General features: G+C 36.1%; 1 protein-coding gene across 17 annotated transcripts in view; it reads left to right on the plus strand.

Moving 5' to 3' along the window:
- Window positions 1–23,262, plus strand: part of ANKS1A (ankyrin repeat and sterile alpha motif domain containing 1A) — a 130,609-nt gene extending 107,347 nt beyond the window's left edge. For 11 of the 17 annotated variants that reach the window (XM_058177547.1, XM_058177548.1, XM_058177550.1 and 8 more), the window contains 11 exons: window positions 4,076–4,174; window positions 7,220–7,369; window positions 7,529–7,636; window positions 8,538–8,702; window positions 9,746–9,871; window positions 10,264–10,335; window positions 11,692–11,778; window positions 12,468–12,605; window positions 14,782–14,952; window positions 18,325–18,423; window positions 19,016–20,701. In XM_058177547.1, the coding sequence (XP_058033530.1) occupies window positions 4,076–4,174; window positions 7,220–7,369; window positions 7,529–7,636; window positions 8,538–8,702; window positions 9,746–9,871; window positions 10,264–10,335; window positions 11,692–11,778; window positions 12,468–12,605; window positions 14,782–14,952; window positions 18,325–18,423; window positions 19,016–19,135 (1,335 nt within the window). In that variant the 3' untranslated portion in view covers window positions 19,136–20,701. The other 6 variants (XM_058177554.1, XM_058177557.1, XM_058177564.1 and 3 more) reach the window with 3 other exon arrangements.
- Window positions 23,263–23,309: the final 47 nt, after the last annotated feature.

The following is a 23,309-nucleotide window of genomic DNA, read 5'->3' on the forward strand; positions in this document are numbered from 1 at the left end:
AAATAGAGCCTTGGGGTACTCCACTGCATACTTCCCTCCATGTGGATGTAGTTCCGTTGAGGACTACACGTTGAGTGCGGTTGGTCAGCAAGTTATGAATCCATCTGATGGTGGTGCTGTCTAACCCACATTTTTCTACTTTATCTAGTAGTAGGTTATGGTCTACTTTATCAAATGCTTTACTGAAGTCCAAGTAAATTATATCGACAGCATTCCTCTGGTCCACTAATTTTGTCATTTTGTCAAAGAGTGCAATAAGATTAGTCTGGCATGATCTATTTTTGACAAACCCATGTTGGCTTTTGGTTATTACTTTGTTTGCTTCTAGGTGTTCAATGATTCATTGCTTGGTTATCTTTTTCAGAATCTTCCCTGGTATTGAGGTCAGGCTGATAGGTCTATAGTTTCCTGGATCTGTTTTTTTTCCCCTTTTTTGAAGATGGGAACTACATCAGCTCTTTTCCAGTCCTCTGGCAGTTCCCCTGTGCTCCAGGATCTTTGAAAGATATAGTTCAGTTGTTCTGAGATCTCGTCTGCCAGTTCCTTCAGAACCCTGGGGTATAATCCATCCGGTCCTGGTGATTTGAACTCATCTAGGGTAGACAGATGTTCACTTACCATTTTTTCCCCTATTTTTTCCCTATTTATTAAATTAACCTCTTTTTTTTCCAGGCCTCTTTGAGATTCTGAACAAAAGGAGTAGCTTTTTAAAGAAAATTTCATTTTAATGAATTAAATACTTAAAGCAGCCACATCTGTTTCCAGACTTATATGGAAGCCTGAAAAAAATAAAGGCTGCTTTAATGAATACAGAGGAAATGCTCAGATGAACCTGAAGCACTTCTTTGAGTCATTTTCAAAGCATGTACACCACTAGAATCCAGACTATATCCCAATTATACCAACAAGCAGTAATTGTAATTTTAAAAGTCATCACTCTGTTCTTCTCTATTGCCTACTGAATATGCCCAGAAAAAAATTATAGAAACTGCAGAGCTATTGTAAAGAAATATTAGTACAGATTTTTATAAAGGGAACATTTTCACAACATTCTCTATCAGCTTTAGTTGAAGCCATAGAGATGTTAATTAATTGAGGTAACTGTTTAGCAAAATATTTTGCTGAAGCTTCCTTTTAAAAATAATTATAGTAGAAGAGTATGCTAGCTTTGCTGTTGGCAAAAATACAGGAAATGAATGCTGTGTCAGTGATCTAGCTAGCTGAATAATAAACAAGGTTGTATGACAGATCCAACCCTTATTCCTCACTTTTTCTAGAGTAGAGTAGAATAGAGTAGAACAGAACAGAACAGAATAGAATTCTTTATTGGCTAAGTGTGATTGGACACAGAAGGAATTTGTTCTAGAAGTGTTTGGAGCAAAAAAGTTGCCCAGACATGAATAAACATTAGATTCAAAGCTTTGTTCCAAGCAGAAATCAAATGGCAAGTATCTAGGGATTTAATGAAAGATGTCCTTTCCTGCTCTGGGAAATGTTCACAGGAATACATTGAGGACTTCTGTGTCTTCAAATAGATGGCAAAAAATCAAGGTTTAGCCCCAGAGACTTCTCTGAATAATCCAGTTTGGGAAACATATTCTTAAGAAAACAGATTCATAAGTGCTTCCTAGCTGTCTGTGAATGTATGGGAGGCTTCAGTGAACCAATTTTAAGCACCATGTGGAAGTAACAGCCCATACCAATAGCCAAATGGGTACAACATATATACATACGTACAGTACAACAATACACAATAAAAAGTAGTAATAATAATGTAGTTCAATTAAAAGTTAAATTTAATCCCAATAATGATTACTTTGTTTCCATGTTGTTTCAAAAGCAAATGCTTGTTTCCAAAACAAAGTTATATTTTGGTCCTTGGCCTGTGCTCAGCTTCCCAGATTCTTCCCTGAGGATCCCCGAGAATTCCTGTGCTCTGCTTAATGGCTAGCACATTCTTTAAATTGCCACACTAGGGAGAGCAGAGATCGCTGGTCATTAAGCAAGGCTGTCTCACTTAACAGCTGTCACAACATGCAACCATAATGGGCAGGCTCCATTACGGTTGTATCTTGAGGATTACCTGTAATGATTCTTGCATCTAACAATAAAAGATCTGATGCACCTTTGATGTGAAATGATCCATTCCAAGAGATTTCTTTTTACAGTTTACCAGAATGTCTGTGTTAAATCTCCATCAAAATCTAGTTTCTTTTGGTTCACAGCTCTGACACTCCATATGCTAGTACAGTGGTTCTCAACCAGTGGTCCACAGATCCCTGGGTCCCTGCAATGTCATCACAAGGGGTCAGCGAAGTCTTGAAGAAATGTTATGATTTAAATCTTGTGTTAAGTCTTGGGGGTCTGTGGCCATGATCTGTGGCCATAAAAGGTATTTAAAGGAGGTCTGTGGTGAATAAAAGGTTTATTTTTATTTTATTTATTTATTTTATTTATTTATTTTGTCACAACAATATATATAGGTATCATACAAAAGATTACATAGTATATAAACATATATATAAGTAAATATTAGGAGATAAAAGCATATATATATATATATATATATATATATATATATATATATAAGAAGAAGAAAAAGAAAAACAATAGGACAGGAACGGTAGGCACGTTTGTGCTCTTATGCATGCCCCTTATGGTCCTCTTAGGAATGGGGTGAGGTCAATATTAGAAAGTTTTTGGTTAAAGCTTTTGGGATTATGGGAAGAGACCACAGAGTCAGGTAAAGTATTCCAAGCACTGATGATTCTGTTGCAGAAGTCATATTTTCTGCAATCTAGATTAAAGCGGTTGACATTAAGTTTAAATCTATTGGTTGCTCTTGTATTATTGCAATTAAAGCTGAAGTAGTCTTTAACAGGAAGGACATTACAATAGATGATTCTATGGGTTAAACTTAGGTCTTGTCGAAGGCGACGGAGTTCCAAGTTTTCTAAGCCTAGGATTTCAAGTCTGGTGGGATAAGGTATTTTGTTGTTTTCAGAGGAATGGAGAACTCTTCTTGTAAAATATTTCTGGACACGTTCAATTGTAATGATGTCAGAAATGTGGTGAGGGTTCCAGAGAGGTGAGCTGTATTCTAGAATTGGCCTAGCAAATGTTTTAAATGCTCTGGTTAGTAGTGTAGTGTTTTTGGAAAAGAAGCTACGCAAGATTAGGTTTACAACTCTTAGAGCCTTTTTTGCTATGTAGTTGCAGTGGGCTTTGGCACTTAGATCTTTTGATATGAAAACTCCAAGGTCTTTAACTGTGCTAGTATCCTTGCAGCATTGAACTTTCCTTTTTCTCTGACCATATATACTACAGGGACAGATTCCATCCAGCTCACATGCTGTGTCTTCTGTTATTTGATGTAGGAAGCTCAGCAAAATTATTTGATCCCATGCCAGGCCGTGGAACCATGCCACTTCTTTTTGCATCCACAATGAGAGTTAAATTAAAGCTATCCATTTCAAGACATTTTCTCTAATTAAAATCACATAAAGTATAATACTGGATTTTTTTCTCTTAGGAAAATTAAATATGCATATTTATTTTTTTAAAGACACAAATAGTAACTGTGGAAATTTGAATCGGGACAACATTGGGAAAGCCACATCAATCCTAATGATGCTTGCAACTGCTATATGTAAAATATTTTTACTCCTATAAAAGAGGAAACCAAATAATAAACCCTATAATTCAGGATAGGCAACTGGTTGATAATACAGTTTCAAGTTTGGTACTACTGGAGTCCTACAGTGTGTCTTAAACTTGGCAACTTAGAACTGGGGGATTCATATCTTAAAGTAGCTAAGGTTGAGAAGAGGGTAAAATTTAACCCTGTTTTTTTAATTAGACTATGTAAGATTTGTTGTATATCTCTGTCATTTAATACCTTATTTTCACATTTTACTGGTATTATCTGGAATAGAATATTAAGAATATTCATTGTTATGGCTACACTTTTAAGGTTTTCATGAAGTTGAATTCTATATTTCATACTAAGTCCTGCATTTATTGGTCTTAAGCAGAATTGTATTTTCTAACTATGTCTTTTTCTTATTCTCTTTAGGGATGTAATGTTATGGAAGATCAGGATCTTCGGGAAATTGGTATTAATGATCCACAACACCGCAGAAAACTTCTCCAAGCAGCACGTTCCCTTCCTAAGGTTAAAATGATAATTTATGTTTATATGCAGAACAAAATGTTTTAATGTCAGTGTAATGATGGATAGAAAACCACAAGGCATTTCTTAAACATTAAAATAGAGTTTATTTTGGTCGCAAACTAGATTTGAAAAAAAAAAGAACAAAACTCTCAAACAGAAAAAGTTTAACTAATGTTAAATATTTAGTATTACTTAAACTTTTAAGTATATTTGAGATTATGACAGGTGTGGGGCAATCTGCAGACTTCAGGCTGCTTTCATATAGACTTCAGCCTAATGACAGCAATAACTGTCTATTGCCACGCAGGATCATTCTGAGCTTCATGCAAAGATGGGAACTCTGAACTGTTTTTCTCAAATGTCACTATAACACTATGGTAATCTGTTTATTCAATATTGTCACTTTTTGAGAAAGCATAAAAGAACTTTCATGTAGGTCAAATTGTACAATATTGTGAAGATAAATGGAGTGGTGTCCATCTGCATTTCCTAGCTGAGGGAGTTCTCTGAAGATGCATCCATGGTCATGTGGCTGGCATGACTACATACTGAGGTTCAATTACTTTCTCACCAAAGTGTTACCTATTTATCTATTCAGATTTGCATGTTTTTGAACTGCTAGATTGACAGGATTTGTGGCAAAAATGGGAGCTCACCCCATCACGCAATGCTTGAGTCTTGAACTGCCAACTTTTTGGTCGACAGCATGTTAACCATTGTAGCAAAGCATCAGTTGACCATGCTGAATATTTCTCTGGTTGAATTGTTGTGAATTGCCAAGTTATATCTATACATTAAGGGCCATTGGAAATGTTTCTCATATATGGAATAGATTGAAATAACATGTTTCCAAGAGATGAGTGCTAGCAAGTTTTACCAGTCATAAATGGGATTTTTCTCTTGTTTTTTGAATTTCTCCCTAAATGATTTCTCACTAAATAGCAGCTGTGATTTTTGTACCCTGGGCATGAAGTCAGAATTATATAGTTAGGCTATAAATAATCTGGGAAAGATAGTAAAAGCCAGTCTCCTTGAGGGGTCAGGTCAGCACTTTGAAGAATTAAAGACAGGACTCTATCTATAATAGTCTGGGAGTAGCTAGCAAATTAGTACAATATAATAGCTAAATCACCTTTCTAAGAAAACATAGGGAAGTTTAAAGGCATGATCTGATTTTTACTAGTTGTGCTGTATATACATTGGTTTCCACAAAGCCAGATTTGGGAGAAAACAAAAGCCATCTATTCAGTTTAAATCATAAAGAGTTTGTCATGTACCTTCCTTCTTAAATCAAGGCCTTTTTGAGACAGTAAACCTGGAGTAAACTGGAGAGTCAGATTGGTCCTTACACAACTCTGCATACAGCTTATGGAATTACTAGATACAATGAAAAGTTGTTGCTGCTTAAAGGGTGTATTTTGAAAATAATGCATAAATAAGAGAAGGAACAAATCATATCATATCCTCTAACATTAGTTTTCTATTGTAAGGATATTGTTCATAGCATAACTAGAACAGGAATGCATGGTCATAAACATTCACATGAAAAGGAAAACTGCTGGAAGCTAAAACTGTGTCTCTATGTGTATATTTCCTGAATGGCTGCAGCAGCTGGCATTAAGTGAGCTGGAAAACAGGGTATCTTCAAACATTGCGTGCCCAGAAGACTGGCAGAAAATAGTATAAGAAGTAATTAACCCCCCCCCCACACACACACTCTTAAATTTCTAATGTTTTGCAGTTATCCTTTTCTCCAATATTTATGTAGATCCAAGTTTCAAAGCAACATAGGTATCAGATTTGGGAACATGGCAATTCTTGTGAAGAATTTATGATCCAGATTTTCCTTTAGAGCCTAAAAAAATTGCTGCTTCTTTCAGCTATTTTAGACAACTTCCTGGTCTTTAGGCAGTAGTAAAGTATATTGTATGGGGATGCAGTGGCTCAATAGCCAAGATGCTGTGTTTGTCGATCAGAAGGTTGACAATTCAGTGGTTTGAATCCTAGCGCCGCATAATGGAGTGAGCTCCCATTACTTGTCCCAGCTTCTGCCAACCTAGCAGTTTGAAAGCACATAAAAAATGCAAGTAGTAAAATAGGGATCACTTTGGTGGGAAGGTGTTCCGTGTGCCTTCAGCATTTAATCATGCTGGCCACATGACCATGGAGACATCTTTGGACAGCGCTAACTCCTTGGCTTAGAAACGGAGATGAGTGCCACCCCTAGGGCCAGAAATGACTAGCATTACCTTTATTGTATATTGTATTACTGCACAAATCTGCTTGTTTTTCTTGAATTTCAGAAGGCTGCAGTTAATAAAAGGAAATGTAGTTGTATTCAGTTCCAAAGATGCAACATCTCAAATTTAGCCAAATTTGACGAAGAAGAGATTGTATGTGAGAGAGACAAAGGGGGAGGGGAGAGAAGGAGAGAGAGAGAGAGAGAGAGAGAGAGAGAGAGAGAGAGAGAGAATTTCTTTTCCATTCACACTTTAGGGAGCACTATTGTACCATACCCACACTAGGAGTCTCCAGGCTCTTCTCCCGTTGGGCCTGTTAGGAAGTATGATTGCAGATCTCCCCCTTTCTATTTATCACCTAAAATCGATTTGACTTCAGGTTGTTAAGGGAATTATGTGACTAACTAAATGGTATATGACACTGATTGCCCTTTTTCTATATATAAAAAAAGCACTATAAAGAGAGATTTTGAACAGAAAAATATGTGTACGTGTTTTCTGATGCAAAAGCTATTTGGGTAGCATCTTGGAATTGAAAATGAACATACTGGCAAAACACTAAACTTCTTCCCAACAATTTGGCCTTCCAAAATTGATACTCTTTATGGAAAAGAGGAAGAGCCACTAAGATCCAATTAAAGTAAATCATTTGCCTGATGATTTATTTCCACTTAGTACAAATTATTTATATCTTTTGTTCAAAAAGCCTTGCATAATTGAGTGCAACCTAACAATAACATTGAAATATCTAAAATGCTTTAAGGATTGTTCAGTTATAATGCTCTACTCTTTGTCTTCTTCACAGGTGAAATCTCTAGGCTATGATGGAACTCAACCTTCAGTTCCTGCGTGGCTTGATTCCTTGGGGCTTCAAGATTACATTCAGTCATTTCTGTCGAGTGGCTATAGTTCTATAGATTCAGTGAAAAATCTCTGGGAGCTAGAATTAGTAAATGTAAGTCAATATTTAATTGAGTTCTAGTTCAGATCAAAATTTGGACATTCGCTGTGTTAGGATAAACCTTAGCATTGTAACTGTTTGAGGGAAAGGATGGAGAGCCATAGTATGATAATTTTTTGTAACAGTATATGCTAACTTTGTCTGTCTCTGCAGGTACTCAAAGTGAATCTTCTTGGCCACCGTAAACGTATTATAGCTTCTCTGGCAGACAGACCCTATGAGGAACCCCCACAGAAGCCACCAAGGTTCTCTCAGTTAAGAGTGAGTTTTCATGTTTCAATGTCTGCTCAGTAATAGTTTATAGAACTGCAAAGAATAGTACCATGGTTGTGTTTATGAGTCTTATTACTCATTCAGATTCTCTCTCTCTGTTTTTTTAACTAAGGAAGATCTACAAAATAAATGTATTTTTCTTAAAAACATCTCACTAAAAAGTGGAATTCAAAGTGCTAAATTTGATATATGAAACTTTATGTGGCTTGGAACCAAGGTAACTCCAGGATACCTCACTTCAGGGGTCCCCAACCCCGGGGTCGTGGCCCACTACCGGGCCACGGCCTATTTGAATTTTTTGGGCAAGTTTGCCCATGCATGCGTGAAGGTCCAATCGCTTGAGTGGAGGACGCTTGTGCTCTGTGGAAAGCTTCACTTGCGCGAACTGAGGGTGCTTGAGTGGAGGGCACTTGTGCTCCATTTGGGGACCACTGGCTTAATCAAAGGCACCTCCTACTGGCATTCTAGTTCTGAGAAGTGCAAAAGGTGTGACCAGAAAGCTTCTGGCCTTGCAGAAATTAGCAAAAAGATCGAGTTTTTCTGAACATTTTCAAGGAATTATTGTTAACCATCAATATTTCATTTGCATTTATTGGTTCTTGACCATTTTTATTTGTTTTGATGGAATTTTACTGTTTTGTGATATTCTTGGTGGGAGTTTTTCCCCCTTAACTATGGATGTTTTAATATAATTTATATTGCTACAAGCCACTGAGAGCCTAGGTAGTTTGATTGCATATGTGTTTTGATAATGATCATAATAATATAAAACTTATATAGATATTTCCAACTAAAACTATTGCCAACTTGGTATGCATACAAAAGACTTTGAAAATAATCAACAAAAAAACCCCCGTTTTTTAAAAAATGTCAATTTCTTGAATTTCAGTGCCAGGATTTGATATCCCAGACATCTTCACCTCTGAGCCAGAGTGACTCCTGCACAGGGAGGTCTGCAGACCTCCTGCTGCCTTTGGAAGATGCTGGGAAGAAGAGACATGAGAACATCCATGATATTGCATCTTATCCAAGAGCAGAGAAGTTTAGGACACAGGTCAGAAGAATCTGAGCCCTTTAAATCATTTTGATAATTTATCTTTGGAGATTATTGTATACTTTAAGAAGTAGCAGAAAACCAAAAACAGTTATACTACAGAGCAAGAACCTTCATAGAAAAAGTGCCCAGTCTTGCAGCATCTGTATCAGTTTCTCTGGCTGGAGAATGTGGCTATAGCATCAAGATATTCACTGTAAAAACAACAGCAGTAATCTGTGTGTATTTCCAAAGAGAATGTTTGGGGAGGGAAATGACTAGTTGTGAATATTTTCTTGACAGTATCTGGGATGGGAATGATTGATTCTTTCCTCCTCCATTGGAGCAGCCAATTAACTCAAGTCAGTTTCTGTCTCCATATCTTGTAATGTTTGGCGCTGGCACTGTGCCTAGAGGCAATTATAGTTCATCAAAAGGACCAGGTATTATGTGATCATAGGGTTGATAATTATACAGATGAATATATGTTTTAGACAACAGTCATTAAAATAGCAGTTGTTAAAAAATTGTTAAAAGTAAACTGACCACGGTTTATCAAATTAGCCTATCTCAATCCATTCTGCAAAGCAATGGAATAGGACTTTTAACAATTCCTTCCAAAGGACATATACAGCACCATCTAAGTCAGTAGTTACACTTTTTATTTATTTATTTTGTGTATACATTTTATTAGCCCTCTGGTTGGAATTTTCATCAATAGCCTAACACTTTGAAAATTTTAAGAATTTCACTAAGTAACATACTTACCTTTGTTGAAGTGTTTGAAATCCTGATTTTTCACTAAGCCTTTAAGTAATGATTTTTATTTAAACATTTTAGTGTGATTATTTTATATACTTTTTGCATAGCTGTAGATATTTTTATACATAAACAGGTGTGTGTGGGTGTGTGTGTGTGTGTGTGTGTGTGTGTGTGTGGTTATATTTATATATACATGACTTGAAATCGATGTAACTATTTGTAGTTAGTTTCTTTATTAATTAGTTCCTAATGAAAAGTTTTGATTTGAACAGTTTTAATTTGAACAGTTATTTGTGTTGTAGGAGGAACATCGCGAATCGAAGCTTACACTCAGACCTCCTAGTCTGGCAACTCCCTATGCTCCCGTCCAACACTGGCAACATCAGCCAGAGAAACTTATATTTGAGTCCTGTGAGTATGAAGCCAATGTAAGTATATTCTTGATTTTTCTACTATGTTGCATCATTTTGAGGTCCTCATAAATATTTACTGATTGCTACTTAGTTTAGTCAAGTTAGGTTTACTAAGTGTACAAAGTTAATATGAGCTGACCTGACAGAATCTCCAGCTAGAGTAGAGGGGGAAATGAAGAAGCGGTTTAACGTGGAGCCTCCATGGGAGGAAGTGACAAAGACCAGCCCTTGAAGCCCTTATCTGCCTGTTCCCAAGAGAATGCAGTTAGTCTGGCAAGATTCTTCTAAAGAGGAATAACAATAAACTACTATGGCCTACTCATAGAGTTGTTCTGTTTCCTTATGCTGACCTTGTATTTACAAATAGTTATACTATCAAGTACTTACTATTTTCCTGCTTTAAACAGTATCTAGGGTCCATGTTAATCAAAGATCTTCGAGGGACAGAATCTACACAGGATGCCTGTGCAAAAATGAGGGTAGGTATCCAATTTATAAAAATTCTTTTTGATACCAAGGGAAAAATAAATTATGTAATGTTTAACTCCATAATTGAAGAATCTGCTCAGGATGTAGACTAAACTTAATAAATTCAAATACTATTTCAGTTTCATTATCCTGAGCTACCATTTGGTCATACTGTTTAACAGATTCAGGTAAACTTTTAAAGTATTTTGAAGTCTCTTTTCAAGCCCTGGTCACTTGTGACATTTTTTTAAAAACCCAAATTGTAACAGTTGTGTTCCAGTAGCAATAAAGATCTTCAAGCACAGATTATGAATTGTTTGGTACGGATCCTCAGATCTGTAATTATCTTAACTTGATTCCTCTTTATTGCAAGTTCCTGGCATATTTCAACTCCATTAAGACCAGACTCTGTTTTAATTTCTATAGAAGTGTGCATGAAATGTTGCCACTTAAAATGTTGGCATAAATATTATTTGGAAGCTTCCTAGTCCCCTTGATTATACAAGTTGATTTTTCAACAATATGGTTGGTAGAGAATAATTTCAACTGAAAAAGTGGCAGTATTTTTGACCGGTATCTTTGAGTTGAAATAGCAAATATTTGACATAGTTTTGCAAAATGATTTAAATTCTAGTTTCAACTGAATTACAGTGGGCTTGTATGGAAAATCTTTTTCAATTGCCACTTTGCTAATATTTTATTTCTGTCTTACAAGAGACTTGTAGTTTAGCCATTGTTGATATTTTTCTTCATTTCTGCTGGGAGATTTAACAGCATCTTCTTGCAAATGCCCTGATGGGGGAAGTTGAATCAGTACTTTATGCTGTTTCTTTTATTTGACTTGTGCAAAGGTTTGATAGTGTTTTAATAATAAATAGTCATAGTAGTTTAGAAAAGGAAATTATTCTTTTCACCCTAGTCCACAGGTCAACTGCAATTTCTAAAAGAATCTAACAACATTGTTAAATTGACATTGTTGTCTCTCATGATGTACTGTCTGTCACTCCATTTTAATTTCTTTTAATTTCTTTGTGTATGTCAGTGTTGACTATCTATCTATCTATCTATCTATCTATCTATCTATCTATCTATCTATCTGTATGTATGTATGCATGTATGTGTATGTATGTATATAAATTTTCAGCATTTTTAATTTAGATTTTGTTTTCTTTTATTATGTAATACTTCACTGGATTCCAGATTTCAGAAACACAACTCTATAAAATAGTATTATTGCAAAATATCTCATTTATGAAATTGAAAATTTAACTGAAATGAGAGTATTTAATGAGGTCATTTGTGCACATGACCTCCATTCTTGAGAAATTATTTAATCTGTGTCTATTGTTTTTTTCTCTTTTATAAAGAAATCAACTGAGCATATGAAGAAAACCCCAACAATAATATTATCTATTACTTATAAAGGAGTGAAGTTCATAGATGCTGCTAACAAGGTATGAAAATCCTGTGTTCATGATTAGTATTCCAGCCTTAAGTAGCAAATGATAGTGCTATAGTAGCATGAACATAATATTAATCTATTCTGCAAATCCTCAGGCCTGATCAGTAGAAAGACAAAGTATTCTGACAAATTGTAACTCCGTGCTTAGATGGGTGGTAATTAATTAATTAATTTTTTGTAAAGATTGTCAAACTGATTTCAAGTGCTATCTCTTCTGATGGAGTTGCACAGCTGTAACTTGTCTGTTACACTTGCTATTAGACAACTCAAGCTAAAGCATCCTGCTTTTACCCTGAAGCTTGGTCAGTCATATGCAACCCCCACCTGTACATATTGTGCCACAAAAAGGAGGCCTCAACTGCATATCTAAGTTACCTTAATAAAAGCTTGCAGAACTGTAGTAAATGTCAAAATAAAGTTGTGTTGAAGTCCCAAGTCCAGTTCCTGGCCACTACACAATAAAAGCCTGAACACCTATAACATTTACAAGTGTAGTTTTGCAGTCTAGACAATATTGAGCTATATGGATCAACCGTTTGTAGGAGAAGGAAAATTTCAGTGTGAGCAATGTGTGATTTTTATGCAAGTACAAAGTAACACAATGAAACTTTGTTTTGTTAATATTTACTTATGCTAATTTCACTATACATATTGAACAAAACAACTGTTTATGTATGGCAGAATGTAATTGCTGAACATGAAATTCGGAACATCTCTTGTGCTGCCCAAGACCCTGAGGATCTGTGTACATTTGCCTATATCACTAAGGATTTGCAGACTAGTCACCACTACTGTCATGTCTTCAGTACCGTTGATGTAGTAAGTAATAAAACAGTCAGTACTTGGTTTATGGAGGTTTTGGACTCTGCTTAATGATGTTCATCTGTTAAGTCACTTGGCTGGAATGAAATTGTCTGTGAACAGGAAGTAAATGCCAAGTGATAGAATGCAAGAATACAAGCAATATATATGGCCCTTCTGTTGAAATTGTCTCTGGATACGAAAGGACCAAGTGCATGTTGTGGGGCCAATATATTTTGTTATTGCTTTCAAACATAATACTTAAAAATAATGTTTGCAAGTAGTGACTGTTGTTAAATGAGGCACCCTCACAATCATCTTGCTTAATGACCCTGCTCTCCCCAATGCAGTTGTTAAGTGACCAAGTGGGTCATTAAGTGGAACACTGAGTGCTTCACAAATGATGAAAAACCCTGCCTGCCTCATAGTGCCTCTAGGTTTTATTCTACTGTACTATCAGTCTTTTGGCAATAAAAGCAGCACTGATTACATGTATATTGGGGGTAGGATTATTTTTTTCCCTGGGCTCCAATAAACCCCCTGATGCTGATCGCTTTGTGTATTTTTGGAGGAGCTCAAGGAAATAGGAAGATAGAGAAGGAACAAATAAAACTGCCTAAAAATTTCTAAAGCTGGTATATTATTATATTATATTATGCATACATACATACATACATACATACATACATACATACATACATACATACATACGCAGATTTTGGTATGTTCGGGTCTTTTCCCGTGTAAGATTGGAAGTATTTAGGCAACGTTTCGATGAGATCTCACTCATCATCTTCAGATCTCATGAGTGAGATCTCATTGAAATGTTGCCTAAATACTTCCAATCTTACACGGGAAAAAACCTGAACATACCAAAACCTGCATACATATACCCGTGAAAACCTACGAAAACACACACACACACACATACACACACACACACACACAAACATATAATTATAATTATAATATAAATTACATTATACTCTCTCATATTTCATATATTATATTTATTTACCATTTTTAAGAACCATCCATGTCCCTCATAGAGGGACTCTATTTCTTCATGCAACATTAGTTTGTCCTTCCTACTCTGCTCACAAGGTAGGGGTGCTCAGGGTGCTCAGCAGTAGCTCTCTTTGGAACAGGAGATTGAATTTCAATACGGCCTATAAAAACACCCTCAGAAATAATATCTAATAATATTTTATCCAACCCTTTTTATTGAGCTATACTGGAATTGATTGGCTGTTGAAAATCAGTTTTGATGGTGCTGTTCATTCATATTGATCAAAAATCATATTGCTTCCCTATGTATACCTCCTCCCATATGTGGATATCTACATTTTCTATTAAAAAAAATCACCATGTTCAACATATTGTATGCTGAAATGTAGGTTGGTTCAACAGAATTGAACAGCTGACTTAGGGACAGTGGGGTATCTGCCAAACCTAACACACCACGTATATCTTTCAGATTGATACCAGAATAAATGTTGTTTAAGAATCTAGGCTGATATTTATTTTTTTTCATATAGAATTGTATAATAGCATATTGTGAAAGGTTATATCCACACAAAAATTTCAGATTTCAGGAAATCCCAAAACAGAGATAGTATTTCTATTTATTACTCTGTAGTTGAAATACTTGCTAATTCTCTCAGATACCCTTCTACTTTAGGTAAAACATATAGTATTCCTATATTGAAATAATATTGCAATACTTTTAATCATTTTTTGACGAGGATTTTACATGCACTTAACATTTACTGAAAAGAGGAACTTACTGTTAAATACCAAGGTAATTAGTTAGCTGAATTTTGATATTAAAGGAATCAAATGTTATAGGGTGGTTAATTCCATAAGATAACATTTTCTTGGAAGTGTATCCTAAGTTCTTTGTTTCACTTTTAATAATAGATGATTCACTGTAGAGCTTCAGGTTTAAGATTTACAGTGTAGAGAATGTTCAGGTTTAAGAAATTATTTTAGGTATTTATTATTGGCTGCTAATATGGAGGATCCATATACTATGTATGTTTCTAATGTGTCTTAGGAGCTCCAATTTTTTTGGTTGAATGAATATAATAAACTGATAATGAATGTCAGATTTAAAACCTAAAGATTCCCTAGTAAAATACAACAGATTTTCTGTATTTTAAATATTGTGCATCTTTTGTTTCTTTTTTCCAAGAATCTAACATATGAAATTATTCTGACATTGGGGCAAGCATTTGAAGTAGCCTACCAGTTGGCCCTTCAAGCTCAAAAATCAAAATCTCCAGCTGTTTTGACTGCAGAAATGATAGAAACAAAATCTTCAAAACCAGTGCCTAAACCTCGAGTCAGCATGAGAAAGTCAGCAGTATGTATATTACATGTTTTCGTCCTTTGCTATAGAACTATGCAAGAACCTAAGTGATGTCTGACCTTCTCTTTCTATCTACTTTCTGTTGAAGACTATTATTTTTTAATCTTTTATTTCAGCAAATGCTCTAGAGCAGCGGCCCCCAGGGACCATTCCATTGAGGGCAGTTTTTCTGCGGACCAGGGGCACATAGTTTAATGCAGTGTGGATCCTACGCATGCGATGATGGGGTTTCATTTGCTTGCGCTGCCCAATTACTGATGGGCTACGGCCTAGTGCCACTCTGCAGCCTGGGTGTTGAGGACCCCTGGTCTAGAGCAAGGGTGGGCCCTTTGTGGTACTCAAGCTCTTTTAGAACTATCACAACTGAACATGTTTGAAAACCCTAAATGTATTGTTCTTGGGAGGGGATTATCTAAAAAACATGTAATATTAGAATTGGCACTCCCTCCCTATGTTTTTCAGTTTCTCAACTTCCAAAATATCTTGTCCACCCCTTGACCACTCAGAGCTTTATGGGATAAAAGTATTTCCGTGCTTGGGAGACGACTTCCGGTATCCAGCGGCAACGGACGTCTGGAAGGTTTCTCCTGCCTCCAGCGCCCGAATCCGGCCGCCGCCGAGGCCCTCAGGGGCCAGGTGTTCCGAAAAGGACACCTGCCGTACGGACGGCTCGCCAGGGGTCTCCCAGCCGATATACAGGACTGTGGGGACCGATGCTGGCGCGTCCTAGGCTTGGCGGGGTTCGAGGCCACAGGCCGCGCCATTATTTTGGTCGCCTGGGCCGCTGTGCCCGTGATACCGGGCATTGATTTATAACTGCAGCAGCCTGGTGGTGAACAGGGCACGGAGAAGAATTGAGGAGGAGAAGGAAGGAATATCGGTAAACGTGAGTGGAGTGCCCGGAGTGCGGGGGTTTTCTCCCTGCGGTTGGAAGGAGCACGAGTTATTCTGGAGAGAGGAGAACTTAAAATAAGAAGATTACCGGTTTTGTGGAGCTCTGGAGAGAAGAGGTGTTGGAGAAATTTAGGAGGGAAGGTTTGAGGCCCCTCCTTCTGGGGAACAGTGGTGGCGTCCAGCTTCCGCCTTCACTATGAGAATTTTGATGACATCACTTCCCTTCGGCTTCCTGGTTGACTAACTGTACTCTGGACTCGTTGCTCCTGTGAGTGCCCCCTGGTGGATCCGGAGGAAATTACAAGGATACTGTGCTTGCCTGAGGATTTTGAATACTTTTTTTTTCAAATGGCAAAAGGTCAGAGACCAACTGCTGGAGAGATGGAGAGAATTCTGGAAAAGTTATCCAATATGGACAAGAAATTGGATGATTTGCAAAGAGGCCAAAGGGAAATAAGAGCAGAAATTGTGACTATCCAAAAGGATTTAAAGGATACTCAACAAGTCTCAGCAGAAAACAAGCAGAAAGTGGAAGGTCTGGAGGGTGATATGCGGGCAGTGCAGAAAAGAGAGGAGACGACAGGCAATGCTGTGCTTGGACCACAGATGGATAAAATGTCTTATTTCCTTAGGTTTCAAAATTTGGAAGAAGTGGACCAAGAAGACTTGAGAGATGTTGTGACTAAATTGTTGGGAGAATTTCTTGGGAGAGGTGTTGATTTCATGAATTGGGATGTGGATCGAGTTTATAGAGTTAATTCAATATGCACGCACGCATGCAGTTCCCAGAGAGGTTCATGTCAAATTTGTGAGAAGAGAGACGAGATGAAATTCTTAGAAAACATAGGAGTGGGGCACTGATTTACAGGGGCAGGGAGATAGCCATTCTGAGGCAGATTCCCAGACAGGTACGTGAAAAAAGAAAGAAATATTATTTTTTGTCAAGCAAATTGTACCAGAAGGGAGTGGGCTTCAGATGGCTGATGCCAGAGGGATTGATGATTTTCCGGGAGGGCATTACGAAAAAAATCAGTACAATTGTGGAGGCTACGGCCTATGTGGAGGAACACAAAGCCTTCCTGGAATCAGATGACCCAGGAATTGAAGAAGGGGAGGTTATAGATCATGGGGCTGAAGCGGCTGCCGCTGTTGCGGCCCTGGAGTTGGGTCAGGCTGAACCCAGAGTTCTGAGATCCAAAACTAGGAAGTGATAAAGATATTTGGGATTGTGTTGGTTTTCCTTATTCTCTTTTGTACGATATTCTGATTATTCTTGACTCTTCTTTATTACGTATTTAAAATTTGCAAACTTAGCTACTTCGTGTCACCTGCTTGCCTTATGGCTGTTGTATGTGTTAAAAAATTTGAGTAAAATTCTTATTTTAGATAAGAAAAATGAAAATTTACCATACCTGATATGTATTTGTATAAACCTTTTTTGACTAATAAAAACTTTTTGAATAAAAAAAAGTATTTCCGTGCTTGAAACAATTTTGAGTTCAATGCAGATTGTTCCAGTCATTCTGAGTATTTTGAATTTGAAATCCTATTTCAAGTTTGAAATCAGTTCCAGACTATTTGGGGCATCCAACTTCAAATTCAGATTCAAATTGGAAACATTTTAAATTTGAAATATTTAGCCCACTTCTAAAAACTTTGTCTACCCTCTCGTAGAGCCACTTCAGGTAAGTGAAAATAGACCATCAGTTATCAAACAACAGAAAGAATACAAATTACTGCAGAAGTTGGACATTATTCAAAGTATGTGTTTTAAAAGCAAACATAGCAAAAAAATCTCTCCATGCAATTTATGGGTTTTTTTCCCTTTTTTACTGTTACTTGATGCATATAATTTGAGAACAGAGATAGGATCAGATTGTCCTTGGCTTCCATTAGTTACTATATATTACCAATGTTGGCAGAATAGAAATATTCTCTCTAAAAAGCATTTTGGGGAAGAGTGACCTACTTGATCATTGGCATATTTTTTCATCTTGTGACCTGATAAGATGGATTTATTAATACAGTCTTAGTTTAATTTCTCACATTTTCTAAGAACTATATTTTGAAATTGCTAATTTGCAGTAACATGGGAAATTACAAAAATAGTAAATATTAAGTAAAATGTTGTCTTTATAATATCTGTGCTGTAAAGTTATATTTTTCTTCATAATTGCTGTTGCTCAGGCATCTCTACACTTCCTTTTAACATGAATCTATGTTCATTGCAAAAACTTCTTTGGCATTTATGTCTGCTTTTATATGTGTATAAGCATACAACAAACACACAACTAATGACACACAAATCCCACTTAATTTCTATTTTTTAATATTCCAAGATTATCCCATTAATGGTCTTTGTTAATCTAACAAGAAAATAAATCTTCTGGAATTTCTAACCCATAAGATTTCTTTCTTGGTTGCTGTCCTTTCTTACCTTCTGTCTGTGTTTTGCTTACTCCCACTCCTCAGGTGCCGCTCCCTTCCGATAGTCGCTGTTGTTACTGTCATACCTGTACTACACACCGTCCTTCCTATCTACCGCTGCAGTCTGTTAGTCCAGGAGTTAAGGTCTTTACCCTTCTTGCAGTCAAGTTTCTAGTTGTGAACCTGTTTCTTAAGTGCACCAGATCTCCTTCAGATTCCTTCATTACTTAGCTTTGATGCTCTTTATTCCATTCCTGATTACAATTCCACTTTACATTGTGTAAGGCAGATTTTGAGAAGTGTGCAGTAAACAACATTTGGACTGATCAGATTCAGTTTGGCAGGGAAAAAAGTTCTGTTGATGGAGAATAAACTATAAAAAATATGAGTACAATAGATTGTAGGAAAGTTTTGCTTGAAAATCAGTTTGTTATTTTTTACTGAAGTGCAACTAGATCATAATTATGTTTGAACAGAATTTAACTTCATATTCTTAACTTGGTCATAATCTGAAATGAGCCGATTCTATTTTTGTTTTATGGAAATCTGATACAGATTTTTCTGATGACTACATATATCCCATATTCATGTACACATATTATGCTTAAATGCTAGAGTAGCTATCTTCATTCCAAATCTGTATTTCTCTGTCCATTGGTTTAAAAATGCACCTAATTTCATACTTCCAAAGAAAACAGGTTGCCTGAAATGTTCTTTCTTCTCTAACGTTCTTTAGCTGGAGCAATCTGAAGAGGACCAAGATTCCCAGACCCATGCTGGTGTATCCTGGGTAGTTGAGCCCAAGCAGGATTCCAAGAGGACCCTCAGCACTAAGTATGAGACTACTATCTTCTGAAAACAAATCTACATCCAACCAGTCTAACTGTGCCTTTCCAGTCTGATCTGCCTGCTGTTCTAAACCTTCCTTTTCCCCTATTACTGGCACTAGGCATGGTGCCACCAGAGGCAGCAGGATAGGATTATCATAGACTAAACAGCTTTTTGTATCTGCTTTCTACTGAACACTGTGAATTCTCCTAAAGGAAACAAGGGTAACACACTGAGAGAGTCAGCTGTTTTTAGATGTCTTGAGAGATGGGAGAAATGAAGCCTGTGGGAGTTCAGTATATGGATTTGAGAAAATCAACTGGTGTTTTTGATTTTCTCTTCATGTTGACACTGTGAATACGGAGTAGATTAACACTCCATAGGGCTTTTCTGTTTAGCATTCTTGTTACTGGATGGTTCTACAACTTTGTTCTCTTGTGTACATACTGTTGTAATCTAGATTTATATCTCCATACTAAGACATGGCCACAACTGTTCCATGTAGCATTCTTTTACCTGTCATCTCAAAAGACACTAATTACTGTGATATTGTTTGCAAACCTCTTGCTCACCTGATTTCTAGCATGAATCCTGTTCACACACTCTACTGTTTCTGGATACCGGAATGTATGGTACAATGTAAAAGGCAACTAGGCACCATGATTCCCTCTATTAAGCACTTTCTTTTTTTCTAAGAGTCAGACTTGATATAAATAATGTTAAACAGGAATGTTTCAGCTCTCCAAGTATTTCGGATCAGTCTGTGTAAGGTTTACTGTTAGAGCTTTATGTTCATGTTAAACAATCCACTTACAATTAACTGATTAATCACATTTCCTAAACTTTAATTAGAGTGCATCTTACAAAGATACACACTAGTTGCTATAAATAAGGATCAGAAGCTGATAAAATATAAGATCAAGGCAAATGGTAGGAAAAATGGATGGCATACTTATGTTGCATGAAACACAGTTAACAATTAGAAGAAAAGATATCCAGATTTTATACAGAATATTCCTAAATGCGCAGCATTCCAGAAACATCAGAGTTTTCAAAATATTTGTAATTCATCTTTCTCCAGGCAGGCCAGTAAATAATATCTGACTTCTTATGTCTTTTCAGTACAAATTTTATTTAGTTTTTTAAACAAAAGAATGCAAAGGTAGATTGAATTTTAAATTACTGGCTTTTCACTGAATGCTTGTCTTCAAAGCAGCAAGCTTTGCTATTAATATGGAATTAAATAGCCACTACTATTTTGGACAACAATTCCAAACATTCAGTTTATTTTGCGCGATGGAATCTAAGATCATCTCTGTTCAGATGGTGTCTGACATTTGCCTACTGTCCTTCAAATAATTTGTTTTCACTAAACACAAGCGTTCCAGTGATAATCCAGACACTTCATATTATTCAGACACTGTAGAGTTACTGCAACTGAATGACCTTATGTAAATTACTATATATTTCTCACATCTGGGGTTTAGTCATTGACAATAGTGTAAACTTCCCTTGGTTGCATTTTTTAATGTATAAAATCATTCAATCCCTAGCTTTCTTTTCATTAATATTGTCCCCATTTTGTTTGCCTTCTGCCAAGCTGAACTACAGACATCCACGTTTCTCCATGGAAATGTAGTAAATGAGCAGAGCTCTAAGAAGCAGTGAAATCCTGGAGGTACGAAGATCAACACCCGGCTCTGGGTTGTGTCCTTGGCTGCTCATTAAGGACTTCCAGAGTTGAGTGAAAAGAGTCCCAAGCCACAAGCTGATAAAAGCAATATGCATTTTTAGCAAAAGAACTGAAACTTCTGCAGTTAAAAGACTGATGCCATGAATTTTAGTTTGAAATGTTTTTGTTTCCTTTATATTGTGAAATCCTCAATTTCAGCATAGCATTGATGGAATTGAACAATAACTGCTAAAAGAAAACATGAATATGCCTGTCTTATAGCTTTACAATATCTGAATATTAAATCATATATTCATACTTGGCTTGGAATAGTAATAGGCAAATTCCCAATTTGATGCAATATTAAATTTATTTTGAGGTACTAGCACCTAGGCTGAAAATTGTTCATTCTTAATAGTTACAGTAATAATTTAAAAAGGTTTCTAACTTAAAAGAATCAGAGAAATTTAAATTCTTGACAGTTCTTGAACTAACCAGAAGCCTGGTATAAGTAACCATACTTAACTGTTTCACTGCAATACAATTGTTTTGTGAAAGTATTTTTCCCTCCACACAATTTATAATAACTGGACTGTGATTTCTTGCATCTCAATCAAGTAATCTATTTTTTAAAATGTGATTGGATTGTACTCTGTGGTTTGAGATTTTTTAGAAGATTATTCACTGATTAGCACTTTTTATACTAGTTGATAATTTAAAAATGCTCATTTAAGTTCATAATTTAAGTATCTTATATAACAATTACAGAGTATAGAAAAGTGGAGATCATGGGCATTATGCTAAAACAATTTATTTCCTTAATTCCACTTAATTCAACAATGACTGCTTCAGATAGAAACTGAACTAGAAAATGGGTTATCTTAAGCATTCACAGTCTTGAACACTGGCTTCAGTTCTGACGGTGATAAATAAGTATCTCTATTCTATCAAAAAAAAAGATGAAGTGCAAATAATGCTTTGGTGGATATGATAGTTTGCTATACCCTGTCACTGTGTTAATGATTTTCTTCAATTTTTGTTACTGCTGTATCATTAAGATGTAATTTAGTCTTACTCTATTGGGTTAAAAAATAGGAGGAAAAAGTATCCTTATCCCAAATAGTTGGATTTGGGAATAATTCACAGATGAATTTCTTGAAACACAACATTCCTTTATATGCATATGTAAATGATATGCTGGTGTTGGTATAAATATTACTGTACCAGTAAGTCTGTTCTTAAAGAATGCAAATTGCATTTTTGTGAAGGAGGATAGGATAGTTAGCCTTAGAACATATTGACAAAAATGATGAAAGCTTCCAACTTGCTTCTTCCAGTAATTTGGTGCTTCCTTTCTGAGTTTACATGGACATAGCAATATCCATGGGTGCATCTCCTGATAAAGCATTCCTTTTAAGAAGGCAATTCAAGCCATTTTGGACTTGAGTTTTCCTACAATTTTAGCTGTTTCTAGACTCCAAAGTATTTGAGACTTTTGTCTCTCTGTGATGTTTTGTAGCACACAGAGAAGAATACCATCTATTGCTGGCACTTAATCTGTTTATTGGTCCTTTAAAATACTACACTTATTGTAAGCATTCATTTGTGCTGAAATAACATCTCCCTGTGCTGCTTTTGCTAGAACGCCTTTTCAAAAAGGAAAAAAAAACACCTAAAATTATAGGCTTATTTTTACTTCATTTGAGTCCAAGATGAGAAAACTTTATAAATGCTATGATGGATGAGCTACTGCTTATCTTTTGAATGGAAAATTCATTTATGAAAATCAAAACTCCTGTAGGATTTTTTGTTTTTTGTTTTATATTTTTACACACTAGTATCAGCTCACAGAAACTGGCCTTTAGACTTTTTCTTAGCTTGTAAGAGAAATTCTGAATTTGAGGTACATGACAATCTGCCCAGCCTTCTTTGGGAACGAATTCTAAATCAGCTTCAAGCAGTGAGCTGTGCTGTTCTTACAGACAGGTATCTAATGATACCTCACTTTTCCAATACCTTCTTTGCCTGTGAAAATAAAAATGCTGGGTGATATTTCACTCCTTCACTGCCTCTGTTTGCATGATCAGTATGAATGTCTATTGGCAGGATTTTCTGCTATGCTTGCTTCTGAAGAAGGCAGGCAGATTCTTCGTAATAGGCAGTTTGAATATCAACACTTTTATGCTAATTGTGATGTATGGCAGTGGGACTGATTTGTAATAAAATGTTATTTAATCTGTCTTTGTATTTTGATACTTGAACTATTTCCTTTTTATTTTCTGTATATAAAAATTATTCTGTCTCTCTCTCTCTCTTTTTTGTGGTACCAAACATAACCAATCTGTGCAACAACATAGACTGACCTCACTACAACAAGGCGAGACTGTAAATATTTCTGAGCTTCCAGCAGTCGTTTTGTTGTTTGTTTTTCATAACTGTATGAGTTAGAACTGAGTAAATTAATAAAATTAGACATCTCTGTATGGGTTGTTGTGGTATATTAATCTTATCAAGTATTTTAAAACTACAG

The sequence above is a fragment of the Ahaetulla prasina genome, chromosome 3 (assembly GCF_028640845.1).
Source record: "Ahaetulla prasina isolate Xishuangbanna chromosome 3, ASM2864084v1, whole genome shotgun sequence".
Classification (NCBI taxonomy): Eukaryota; Metazoa; Chordata; class Lepidosauria; order Squamata; family Colubridae; genus Ahaetulla; species Ahaetulla prasina.